At 39.7% G+C, this 12,155-nt stretch overlaps 1 protein-coding gene across 3 annotated transcripts in view; it reads left to right on the forward strand.

Annotated features, from left to right (window-relative positions):
• Window positions 1-314: 314 nt before the first annotated feature.
• LOC113033510 (transducin-like enhancer protein 4) overlaps window positions 315-12,155 on the forward strand; it is a 44,154-nt gene continuing 32,313 nt past the window's right edge. For 2 of the 3 annotated variants that reach the window (XM_026187369.2, XM_026187372.2), the window contains exons 1-4: window positions 315-932; window positions 1,263-1,360; window positions 3,494-3,557; window positions 3,722-3,766. In XM_026187369.2, the coding sequence (XP_026043154.1) occupies window positions 888-932; window positions 1,263-1,360; window positions 3,494-3,557; window positions 3,722-3,766 (252 nt within the window). In that variant the 5' untranslated portion in view covers window positions 315-887. The remainder of the gene's footprint in view (window positions 933-1,262; window positions 1,361-3,493; window positions 3,558-3,721; window positions 3,767-12,155) is intronic. The other variant, XM_026187367.2, reaches the window with a different exon arrangement.

Genomic DNA, 12,155 nt, shown 5'->3' on the forward strand with positions numbered 1-12,155 from the left:
GAACACATAAGTCAACAGATAGTTTTCAGATTAATCCCTGTGACATCCTTTTGTACCAGAGCAGCCCCCACGTGGGGGTCTGCATAAATCGCGTCTTGCTGGATGTGATTGGATAGTTTATAGATGATTGGCAGGGGGGTGCAACGGAGCGTGTATACTTTTCTGTCGCTATTGGCTGGCTTTAATGGCCGCTCCTCCCTCGGACCACACACCATTGGCTTTGGGGGTTTCGCGAAGGAGCTGGGAAGTTGTAGTTCTTTACAGCAGACGCACATCTGTAGGGCTTATTATCGACTAATATGAATTAAACTACACGTCCCGACGTCGTGCTACGGGTCCTTGTAATTGTAGTGAATATGTAATTAAGCTCGTACGACTGGTTGCTTCTAAATTTGGCGTCGCGGAGGCAGGCTGCTGTAGTCGGAGAGGTGGTCGGTCGGCGGGTGCTGAATGAGGATGCAAACCTTTAACGGAGACTGTAGGAAATAAACCAATGAACGCGTGACAACGGGACGCTGTGGAGAAGCGTACTCGCAGACAAGTAGGGTCATGGTGTGCGAGATTTTAATGTTTTCTGTGAGAAATCTGAGAAGATAGAGGATTTGTTGTTAGTTCAGAAGGAGAGCGTTAAGCGCTTAGAATAAGGTGCTGAAGATTTTGGAAAAGACTGAGAAAATTTTTGCTTTTATTATTACGCTGAATGGACTTTTGAATTACTGTCTTGCTGTCTCTGGTCAGCCAAAGGTCCGAGGATGTCTCCACTCTTCGCGGAACCTGCATTTAGCCCGCAAACCAGCCACTGACTGACTTTTTACGCACGGAGAAAGCTCGGTTCTCACACACTTTGTTTTCGTGTTTTTCTGGATGAACATTGCAATACATTTTCAATGATTCGAGATCTGAGCAAGATGTACCCCCCGGCGCGGCATCCGGTAAGTACAGAACAGTAGCGGTAAGAGCAGTGTGTCAAAACAGCGCAGATTAACAGTCGCGCCTGATGCGTAATCAGTTTAGATCAAGTTTCCGTGCCACTGCGCGCTCTCACGGACAATTGCGCTCATTGTCAAACTGCCACAGCTGCATGTGTGTCTCTGAGTGTGCGTGAGTTAACGTGTAAGGAGACTGAGTGAAACCAAAAAGGCCATCCTTATCACAGAGGCCTATTGTCAGCTACAGTCCTGCCTGTGTGTGTGTCGTGACGCTGAACTTTGGTGGCTCAGTTCTTCCTTTCTTCCTTCGCACGCTGTTTGCTTTGGATTGAGGTCCCTCATCAGCCGGGACAGCCGTTCAAGTTCACTGTCACCGAGTCCTGCGACCGGATCAAGGAGGAGTTCCAGTTCCTGCAGGCGCAGTATCACAGGTAGGATTTCGGATACGAGCATGACATTTGGGCTGCACTGAAACATCAGCTCGTCAGCCAGAACGGCAGTAAACTTACGAACCGTTCTGCATTCCCCACAATAGAAGCGATTGCGAATTTGATCCCTGTTGTTCTGAGTGCGCATTAGAAGTAATTAGTGGGTTAATTAATCACTTTAATAGCTGGAATTAAAAAAATTAAATGTTAAAAAATGTTTACATGTAAAATGCACAATTAATAATTAATACATACGTTTGGTTTTAGATTATTAAATGTTACCTATAATATTTTTTTTCCTCGTAATTACCTTTTGGTTCTTGCACTTTTGGTCAGTTGAAACCAGTTTTCCTAAGTCACCTTGGATATCAGGAGCTTATACTAGTGACCCCCCCCCATCCACACACAGAAAATGCTAACTAAAGAAATAATAAATCTAAAAGAATTAATTGATTGATTGACTGTGGATTGACTCACTGTAAAACGAAAAACCCGAGATAGTGTTAAAGAAATGGTCGAGTTCTGTGCTGCTGTGTACTAGTCATGTATGAGTCACGAAGTATGACCAAATTATTAGGGAAATGTGTGATGCAAGAACATGAAATACAAGACAGAAATGTATTTTTTAAATTTAAGTTTCTATTAAGAAATACAGTATGTTGAGTTTGACATTTATATTCAGGGATGTTATATTGCTATTCCTCTCAAATGCACCATATGCAGCTAAAACAGTGGTAGCCTCTATTTGTCCAAGGTCCATCTATTACTAGTGACTAACCACGGGTAAACCCCCATCAACCTTTGCATGCATGCACATCTCTCTCTCTCTCTCTCTCTCTCTCTCTCTCTCTCTCTCTCTCTGCAAGTGCAAGTGGTGTGAAATACTTTTTTACCTGACATGATGAAGTGTGAAATACATTGCTCAGGGCTGAACCACAGGCACAATACCAATGCATAATAATAACCCACTTCTGGCCACCTCATAATTATTACCCAATCACCTGGTGAGATGAACCAGTGGTCCAGTTTGTTGGCCAGTCCTGAGGCTGAACTGGCTGAATGGTGCGCTGCATGCTTAATGCTACAGCCGCACAGATCAAACTCTTTCGTTCCACTGAAATCTAAAACGAGGGTGGCGCTGATCAGATTTTATTTATTCATTTTTTAAAATAGCAGTGAGTCAGACATACTCTGGGAATACGCTACAATAAGAATTACTGTGGTCCCACATGTTTCATGTTTTTTAAGGATGAATTTATTAGTATTTATTATTACGGTAGTTCTTATTTAGAAGAAATGTAAACATGTTATGGACCTTACTAAAACAATGAATCTCTTTGAGAATATTCCCCAACCTTAGAGTACAAATAAAGAAGAGGACACCGTCATCATCAAACTTAAATAAAGTTGAGGTATTAAACATTTAAAGTCTGGCAATGCCCCAGATTTTCAGCTGATTTCAGCATTTATATTTAAGCAAATGTTGAAATTTCTCATTTCTTTTCATGTTTTACATTGCTGTGATTGACGTGTACACGCAAAGGTTTTGATGATGATATAAACCCGATGAGTTCCTTCTTAAAAGATGCACAAAAACTTCATGAGGAGCGACACACTGGCAGACACAAAAGAGTTAAGCTTTTCCGCAAAATGGATCCTAATGTTATGGTTGCTTTTTCTGTTGATGTTGCAGTTTAGGCTTTTACTCGCACTATAAGAATATATGATGAGGTTTGTGTGGTTGTCCATCGATCCATTAATTACTGCACTACACCTGCTGAGTAAGTGCCTGTGTCTGCAGAGGAAATTGCTGAATTCCAAACAACTTATTTGTCTTTCTTTTGTAGCTCTCATATTTAGAAATGCAAATTTAAAGTGGCAGGATGCAGTGACTTGCCTGCGCAGTATAGTGCAAGTATCATCTCTGCTTTCAGTTTGCTAAAGTCTTGTTTCATTCTCGCTCATCCTCTTTTATCCACTCCCTACAAAATAAGTCAGTTAGAAGTCAGAAGTCAGAAAAGATTTTTGGTCTTTTGGTTTTACTTTTGATCATGTGTTTGCGTGTGGCATGGATGCAGCTTGCTGTGTGTTTGATGGTGACACGTGCTAACAAAACATTTTCTATCTGTCTCGCAGTCTGAAATTGGAATGTGAGAAACTGGCCAGTGAGAAAACTGAGATGCAGAGGCACTATGTCATGGTGAGACAGCTTACTTCATGTGTTGCCATTAGTATTTTATTAGTGTGTGTGTGTGTGTGTGTCTGTGTGTGTGTGTCTGTGTGTGTGTGTCTGTGTGTGTGTGTGAGAGAGAAAAAAGAGGAACAGAGAAGACATGTTTGATCGACCTTGCTTTTATCTTTCAGTACTACGAAATGTCATACGGGCTGAACATCGAGATGCACAAGCAGGTAAGAGATGTTTTTACTCAAATGATGAAAAGGAAAAAAAACCCCAACAAAACAAAACATCTGACGTAAACCACGCTGTACTGTGTGACAAAAGGAATGCAAATGGAAATGGGACTTTTATTCCAATTTGTAAGTGCTTTTAAATTCTAAATATCTCACTGGGCAAAGTCCAGCAAACTTGGAGGCACTTTAATTTATTCATGCCATTACATAGGACGGCTTTTAAGCAGAGGACTGACATATCTCAGTTTTTAAAATGTCCCAGCATGCTGGTAATATTCTGGAAGAATATTTTTGAGGTCTTTACCTTTTCTCTTTCACCATTTTCTTTGACAGCGAAGGGTCATGTGCTTCCATAATACAGATAACGCAGCTGATTTTCCGAAGTATAGTTATTGCTTTTTCTGGATGTCAAAGACTGCTATCAGTTTACAAAGTGCTCTGAAAAAGTGGCATTTCCAACATAAAACAAGTTACATTATCAATATGTTGATATTTACACACAAAATGATGTTATTCTTATTGCTTGGGATTTTCTAAAATAGGATTAGAATTCCCAACTTGAGAAATGAGTTACACATAAAAAAAAACTCCCTTCACGGCACACATTTAGCAACTTTCTGAATCATTGTAAAGAGTCATAGTGAAACGGGAGCAGCCCAGGATGAGGCCAGAACATCAGCCACCAACATTTAAGAATTTGATCCATTTGTCCCCTGTTCTATTTTCGAGCGGTCGGTTGCCTCGTGAGGTTGAATAGTCATTTCACATGCGAATAATAATTTCATCAGTTTAATTGAACAAGAAAATGGGCTGAAAAATGACTCAAGCGAACGAGGATTTGGCCTTTAACGAGCCTTTACATTATTGCTGCCTTTTTTAAACACAGAAGGTCATTAGCATAAATGTCTCTGTTAACCACACATCAGCTGCCAGGATAAATGAACCACAGCTAACCAGCTACACATTCATTTCCAGACAAATGGTGTGTGTAGTGTGTGTGGCTGTGTGTGCGTGCGTATGTGTGTGTGTGAGAGAGAATGGAAGTGATAAATTGTTGGCCTTTGTCTTTCTGTGTGTGTGTGTGTGTGTGTGTGTGTGTTTTCTGTATCTATACCATGTGTTTGCTTTGCTGTGTGTGTGCATGCGCGCGTGTGTGTGTATGTTTAACAGCCTGTACATACTGTACATGTTTACTCTGTGTGTGTGTGTGTGTGTGCACACGTGTGTGATTGTGTGTGTTGGTCTGTGTTTGTCTGTAGGCACACTTTCGTTGTTTATTTAGTTTTGTGTGCACTATTTGTGTATTTGTTCACATTGTGCGTGTGCTCCTACAATGTAGACATTTACTTGTGTGTGCTCTAGTGTTTGTTTCTGTCAGTACGCGTGTGTATTTCTGCGTGCAAATGTTGGACACACGTGCAGCTTTTTACTGCCACACTAATCAGACTCGTCTGATAAAATATGGGATCCCTACTATAAATTCCTGCTGGCTGCTGCTGTTTGTGTGTGCGTGTGCTGTGTTTATATGGGCAAGGCAGGCAAAATAAAAAGCGGTTAAATGTGGCCTGTAGCTCCGTGTGGTGCCCAATGATTTCTCTCAGAAGAGTGAATCCCTCATCTCTGCCAGCAGTGTGCGGTGCACGTTTTGTCCTTGTGTGAGGGAGAGACTTTTGGAAGCAAATGATTTTGAGTATTACACCAACATGCCCAGGCTTAAATATGTGTTTTCTATCCATGGCATTCAATATGATGATACAAAGTATGTGGCTTGTTGAGTGGATGCTGAGATTGAAGAGAGGGGGGCTGGTGGTGGTGATGCTGAGGGTCGGAAGGGGAGGGCGGAGGACATTAAGGCCTCCACCACCAAGCGAGTCGCTAATTTTGCTTGTTTAGCATTTTCGGAGGGTAATAGGCCCATTGATTTTTGACTCTGCTCTGTGTTTTATTTACACAGAAGGGCCCCGGTGCCCGGGGAGTGAAATGTACCAATGCTCGTTAAAGAGAAATTGACTCGCGGATGGAAGAGAGGATAGGCTGTGAGGCAAGGGGAAGGGGGGCGAGGGATAAGGAGGGAGGAGGGTACGAGGGATGTCGAGCATGGGACTGAGCTGACTGAGAGGACAGCTAATCAATTGCAAATTAACAAAGCTGAAAGAGAAATAAAGAAAGTGAAGGACGAGGAGAAAATGGGTAGGAGAAGGGATGAGAAAGTGGTAAAAGAAGGAAGTAATAAGACGTTTTGATACTGAAGACTGGCAGCGATTTCAATGAGGTCTGACAGCTCATTTTACTGGTGCAGACAGGGAGCCATTTATTTCGATTTGAGGATTTTGGTCACATAGTGTTCCAGTGGTACTTTGAATTTGGGATTTTAGAAATGCATTGAGAACAACATTAAGTTAGTAATATAAAACTACAGTAAAGCTACTCCCTTATTTACAAGGTGTTGCCACAGCAGGTTGTTCCACGTGTTTGATTTTGCAGATTTTCATGCCAGGTTGTGTCAGAAAGGACATCGAGCCCGGCTCAAACCAGGGATCTTTTGCCTTATTAGACAAATGTGTAAACCACTACAGGATGGCAGCACTGTAATACAAAGTGACAGTATTTGCAATTTAAATCAGTAAGTATTTATAAAGTGTAAAACTTTCATATACATAGTTAAAAAGATCATCTGTTCAATCCTAAATTTCACTATGTAACAGTATTTTTACAGTAAAATTCATATTTGATGGTGAAAAAGTGTAGTACCACAGTAACCACAGGAGCTGCACAAGATGCAAAGTTGGGTTTCAACCAGAAAAGCAGGAAGACCTGGTGTTGGTGAGGTTAACAGTTCACTTCAGGTTCATGTCATGACATTATCTGCTGCTAGTGTGAGGAGAGAGGAGAGGCAAATGATTTAGTCTGCCATGCTTAAGGAACATAAACACAAGTTAAATTAAACTCTTTTCTTTACCTTTTTAATCTTTACTAATGCTGTGGGGATGTTTTTTCAATTGTGAAAAATAATTAATGATAATAGTTGATTTATTACATGCATTAGCTAAAAACTTATTAAAAATACAACACTACCTAATGCATGGGTCCTAGGGTGGGAGGGTGTCGAATTTAAGGCCTAGAAACAATAACTGTGTGGTAATAACAGCAGAGAGTTCACAATCCAAGTCAGCTCCAGAAAAAGCCATTTTCACTTCCATTCCCTCTTTTATGTTGAGGAATGAACGATTGTTGTTCCACGTTTTTCAGTATATAGCTTGTTCAGGGCTTCCATTCTGTAAAAGTTGACCTGAATTTTTTTGTGTGAGTATTTTTATTATGTGTAGGTATGTCAATCTTATAACACCTACACAATTCATCTGAAACTAGGCTGCATGTAGACATTATTTTACGGCAACAGAGAAAGCCACGTAATTGGGGGGAACAAAAAGATTTATACATGTGGCAATGAGCCTTGTCAGTATTGGTCTGGTGAAAATTAATCAGGCTTTTGAATGTTTGGTTCTCTTCTCTATTGTAAGGCAGGGTCTTAGTTTGTGTGTATGAAAGAAACCTGTATCCCACCACCACTGCCATAATCTCTGAGAGAGAGAGAGGTTGCTCTACAAAATCATAAATGTCTCAAACGAATTGCACTTAAGAAATTAAGTTTTTTAGTTATGTTATCACACACGTGCTGCTGCTATTCGGGACATTCTGCAAAACAGGCATGCATTTAGTGAGCTGGACAAAATACAGTCAGGCAGAGACATGCACTGCTGTGAGTTTGTGCATATCCTGATTTCACGCAGTTCAGACTTGAAAGTAATATGTAAATGTTAATTGGCCAAACCCAGTAAGTAAAGCAAATATGACCGGGGTGCTCATTCAAACATGAAGCTGAGACATTTTTATGCTGTCAGTTAAAGGGAGGAGTGCACGAAAGGGGCGCACATGTCAGACTGAAAGATGGAAGGAAAACTTTACATTAAGTGCTCCTTTCCTTTGAACTGTTTGTAACCTGTCTGTATAGCACCCTTTGTTTTTCTTCTCTGTTTTTCTCCACTGATCTAGCTGTTTCTTACACACACCCACCCACATACACACACATACAGAGTCACAAGAGAGAGTAGCCTTTATATGGTGGGGTCCATTAGGTGTATTAGCTGGTGGTGAAAAGTGGTGCTGATGTGGTGCTTACAAAGCTCCACAGGGGAGATGGACATTTGATCTTCTTTCTGACCCAATCTGACTCCAGGGCTCTTGCCTGATCTAATTTCTTTTTTGTTAGGAGTTAAAGTGGGGCTTATGGGGCTGTTTTTCCTCTCATATTCTTCTTCTTCTTATTACTCTTTTGGATAACAATTCAACTAAAAAAACAAAACAGAACACGTTTTCTCTGTCACGAGCTTAGTTACCACCCCATTATCACAAAGAGATTTTTTTTAAAGAAAACCGATAACAAGTGGATTATTTCTGGCAAATAATGAAATAATAAGTAAGAATTTCTGCAGAAGTCAATTTTTGTGGTCATGAAATTCAATAGCTCAGGAAGATCACACCATTAGTTGCATTTTCTCTGTATTGTTGAAGTTTGATGTTGCAAAGCTACTGATGAAAGATATTTTCTCTTTTTTTTTTAACTGGTAGAACATTTCTGCAGCGACTCACATACAGGTTCAAAGAAAAATCCAGTACCCATGATCTCAGGGGTTGCTGCTGTTTTATGTGACTGCAGACTCTTAACTAGCAAAAGGCTCCATAGATTGACTTAGTTTGAGTCCCAACCTCAGTGCAATCTCTGGCCAGTTGTTTCTTATTTTTGTCAACAAGGTGAATACTGCGTGTTAGAGCTGGGCCCTGATCATTGCAGAAACAAATTCTCCAGGTTTGCACGAACTGCAGGACATTTTTTTGGGGAAAAAAGGGAGCCTTGCTTTTTTTGCTTTGGTCTCTTCAGGGTGAAAAGACGTGTTGGCCGAACGGCCTGACATCCCTGCACTCTGGCCGGCAGACACAATATTTTGCCATTGATGTAAAATGTCACCTGAAATTGGTTGTGTTGCCTCATGGAAAAACACCTCCATTTACTTTTCCGCTCTGGTGCTTTTGTTTCTGTTCGGATGCCAATATCTTTGGGTCAGTTCTTCCAGATGTTGCTTGGAGTTGTTAGGGAAGATCTGCATCTTTACAAGTGATGTTGTAACTTTGAAATCTTTCAAAATAAATGCTTATACACAGTTACATCTATAAGCTTTTGGACAGTGGCATTTTTTTGTGTCATTTTTGCATCTCTACATCACCACATTGGATTCTAAATCAGACAATGTATTTACAGTGCAGCGCTTCAGCTTTAAGTCGTGGAATTGACTAAATTCCACTTTTTGTAGCTTTGCACGAATTGAGGTCCAAACGGTTGTGATGGAGGTAAAGGTGACCATAATTAGGGTGAAAAAACTAAATAAACCTATTAGAGAGATAATAATGTTATGAGTGTCAAAAGAACAATCTGGTACTTTCTTAAAAAGCAGAAATCCACTGGCCAGCTTAGCAACATCAAAAAGCCCCAGAGTCCTCGTAAGCCAGTTAAAATGGATGATCACAGATTCTTTGCTTGGTTGAGAAAAACCCCTAATAACATCTCTCCAAGTCAAAAACACTTTTGAGGAGGTGTTGTTTTGGTGTTTTACTGTCACACTCCAAAAGCAAGGGACACCTTAAGTAGTATAACTGTCTACAGTGCAAATCACTTGTTGTGTTTAAGAAGAAGAAGGTCAGATTAGACTTTTCCAGAAAACATTGAAATGACCCTGCACAGCTGTGGACAGTAATCTCTGGACAGATGAAGTCAAGATTAATTCAAGCAAGGCTCCCCTAAACTAAAGACCGAAAGACCCACAAACAAGCAGCAGCTGAAGGCAGTTATATAAAAGGCCTTGCAGAGCATCTCAAAGGTGGAAAAACAGCATTTGATGATTACTTTGGCTTCTAGAATTCAAGGGGTTGTGAGTGACTGTTAAAAACAATTCTCAAGTTTGAAATTATGTTAGTTTGTCCAATTTCCTTTGAGCCTCTCAAAACTGGGGACTGTGGATTAAAATTACTCTAATTTTTAAACCAGTAATAAAGTACTTTTGTTAAACTCCTTGAATTAAAGCTGAAACAGTCACATCTTGATTATTTGATTTGAAATCCGTGTCGGTGATGGACAGAGAAAAAACAAACTTGAGAGAAAACATTTTGCTTTCTTACCTACAACAGTTTTTCTCTGCAGTTCTCAAACACTTTACATTTTACACTGCTGTAAAAAGAAGAGATGATGAAACAAAGTGGTAAACATGTCCCTGATCCAACTTTGAAGAAATGTGTCTGAAGCATCAACAAGTATATATTTAAACAAATGTGAGTTTTACACTATGTGATGTCTTTGTTCTTCAACAAAGAACAAAGACATCACATCAAATGTTGTCTTTGTTCTTTGATACACAAATCATTGTATACACAACTTTTTGGGGGTTTGTAGCATGTCGTAGCCTTAGGCATTTTCTCTGTTTACTAAGAAACAAAAATGCCCAACAGTTTCAATAATCAAATTCAATTGTAGCCTTATAGAGAATTGCCAAATAACTTCCTGGCTGTAAAAAAAAAAAAGAATGTCTTCCTTTCCTGCTTTCATTTTCAGCACTAAAATTTAAGGCGCCCTTTAGTAAGGCAGTTGAACATCAACTAGCTTGGGTCTGATACACACTGAGCAGCTCCCCAGTGCGTGAATGTGAAGAAGAGTCTAGCTGAGAAAGGGCATGTGTGCTCAGCAAGTTTTTCCTGTATAAACATTAAATATAAAATTAAAATGTCAGTGTTTTAGGTCCTCTATGCCGTCTTGTTATGCATTAGAAGGTAATTTGAGGTGTACATGACACTAAATGGTTTCCTTTGTGTACTTCCTTTGCCATCCTAAAGATTACTGCAGGCTCTTAATTTACATCGTCTAAAGCAGGGATGTCAAACCCATTTTACATTGTGGGCCTCGTATAACCCACTTTGATGTTAAGTGGGTTGGAGCAGTGAAACTCTGCTTTCTGTCAGTGTAAGGAAGTTTAACTATACATTTAATCCCTGAGATATTTTAATATAAGAAAACAAATGTCAGTTTCAAAACGACATCTTAGTGTTTCTATATGATAAAGAAATGCTCAAATTATAACAAACAAAGGTGTAAAATTACAGAAAAAGGTTTGTTAGCTTCTTGCACAGATTGCCTCTTAATTATAAGAATGGACTGCTTGTCTAGAGCTTGTTTGCTTTGATGTAGTTTGCCATTGATAGGTGGGGGGGGGGGCATACAGTAAATACGGTTACAGTATGTCCTCTTCACAAAGCCGTTGGATTAGTCTTTGGAAAGCAAGTTGTGGCCCCTGAGCCTTTTGTTTGACACTTCAGCTCTAAAGTTTAGCACTACTGATGAAAAAATGATAAAAAGTTGAGTGTCAAATATGTTTAAAGGTATTTTCTAACACAGTGTCATCCACTTAACACACTGTTTGCGTACAACGCATCCACTTAACACACTGTTTGCGTACAACGCATCCACTTAACACACTGTTTGCTGCTACAACTACACATGTTTCTTTTCCAAATATTTATTTATAAGTGACTTATGTATGTATGTATGTATATATATGTATATATTGTACTATTCTTAGTTAGCGTATTGTCTGTCTTGTCTTAATGTTGGTTTAAAATGGAGCACTGTAACAAAAAATAATTTCCCCCAGGGATCAATAAAGTATTCTGATTCTGATTCTGATTTGTAAGTGAATCATCAAGAGTAAACACTGAAGAAGTTATTCTGAATCCCCTTGAGTTAATAACCCCTCAGGTCTCCTAGTCTCAAGAGTGAATAGGCTCGCTTTGAAGCAGTCCTTCTGTTTTTTTCATATGGTTTTATATATCCACGCTGCCTGGTTGAGTACTTTAAAAATATATATATTTTCTAGATAAATGCCTTTTCTGTGGCTTCTACTCTAAACTTGTAAAATCTTCACTTGAGCTAGTGCTGCTTCTTTGCCATTATATTTCTTCATACTTCAGCCTTGGTTGAAATAATGTGAAAGTCAGCTTCCAGCCAGTGGCAGATTTAGATATGTGATGGGCAAGTCCACCTCCTTTAGACCTTGCACTGGCAATTTTGCGATTTTTACTGAGTCCTAGCTTATTTTTTTAGTCATCACCTGGCATGTAGGGCTTTTATAGACTTTTGTTTGACTAGACGATTGAGACGAGACACAGCTGCTGCCTGCTAAATGGTGACTTTGGGAGAAATGGGGGAAACTATTTCCTGCATTAAGTATTCTTTAAAAAATCCAAATAACATAGCCTCTGCACATGGATACGTTAAAAGGCTTTT

This window comes from Astatotilapia calliptera, chromosome 12, assembly GCF_964374335.1.
Source record: "Astatotilapia calliptera chromosome 12, fAstCal68.1, whole genome shotgun sequence".
In the NCBI taxonomy this organism is placed as follows: Eukaryota; Metazoa; Chordata; class Actinopteri; order Cichliformes; family Cichlidae; genus Astatotilapia; species Astatotilapia calliptera.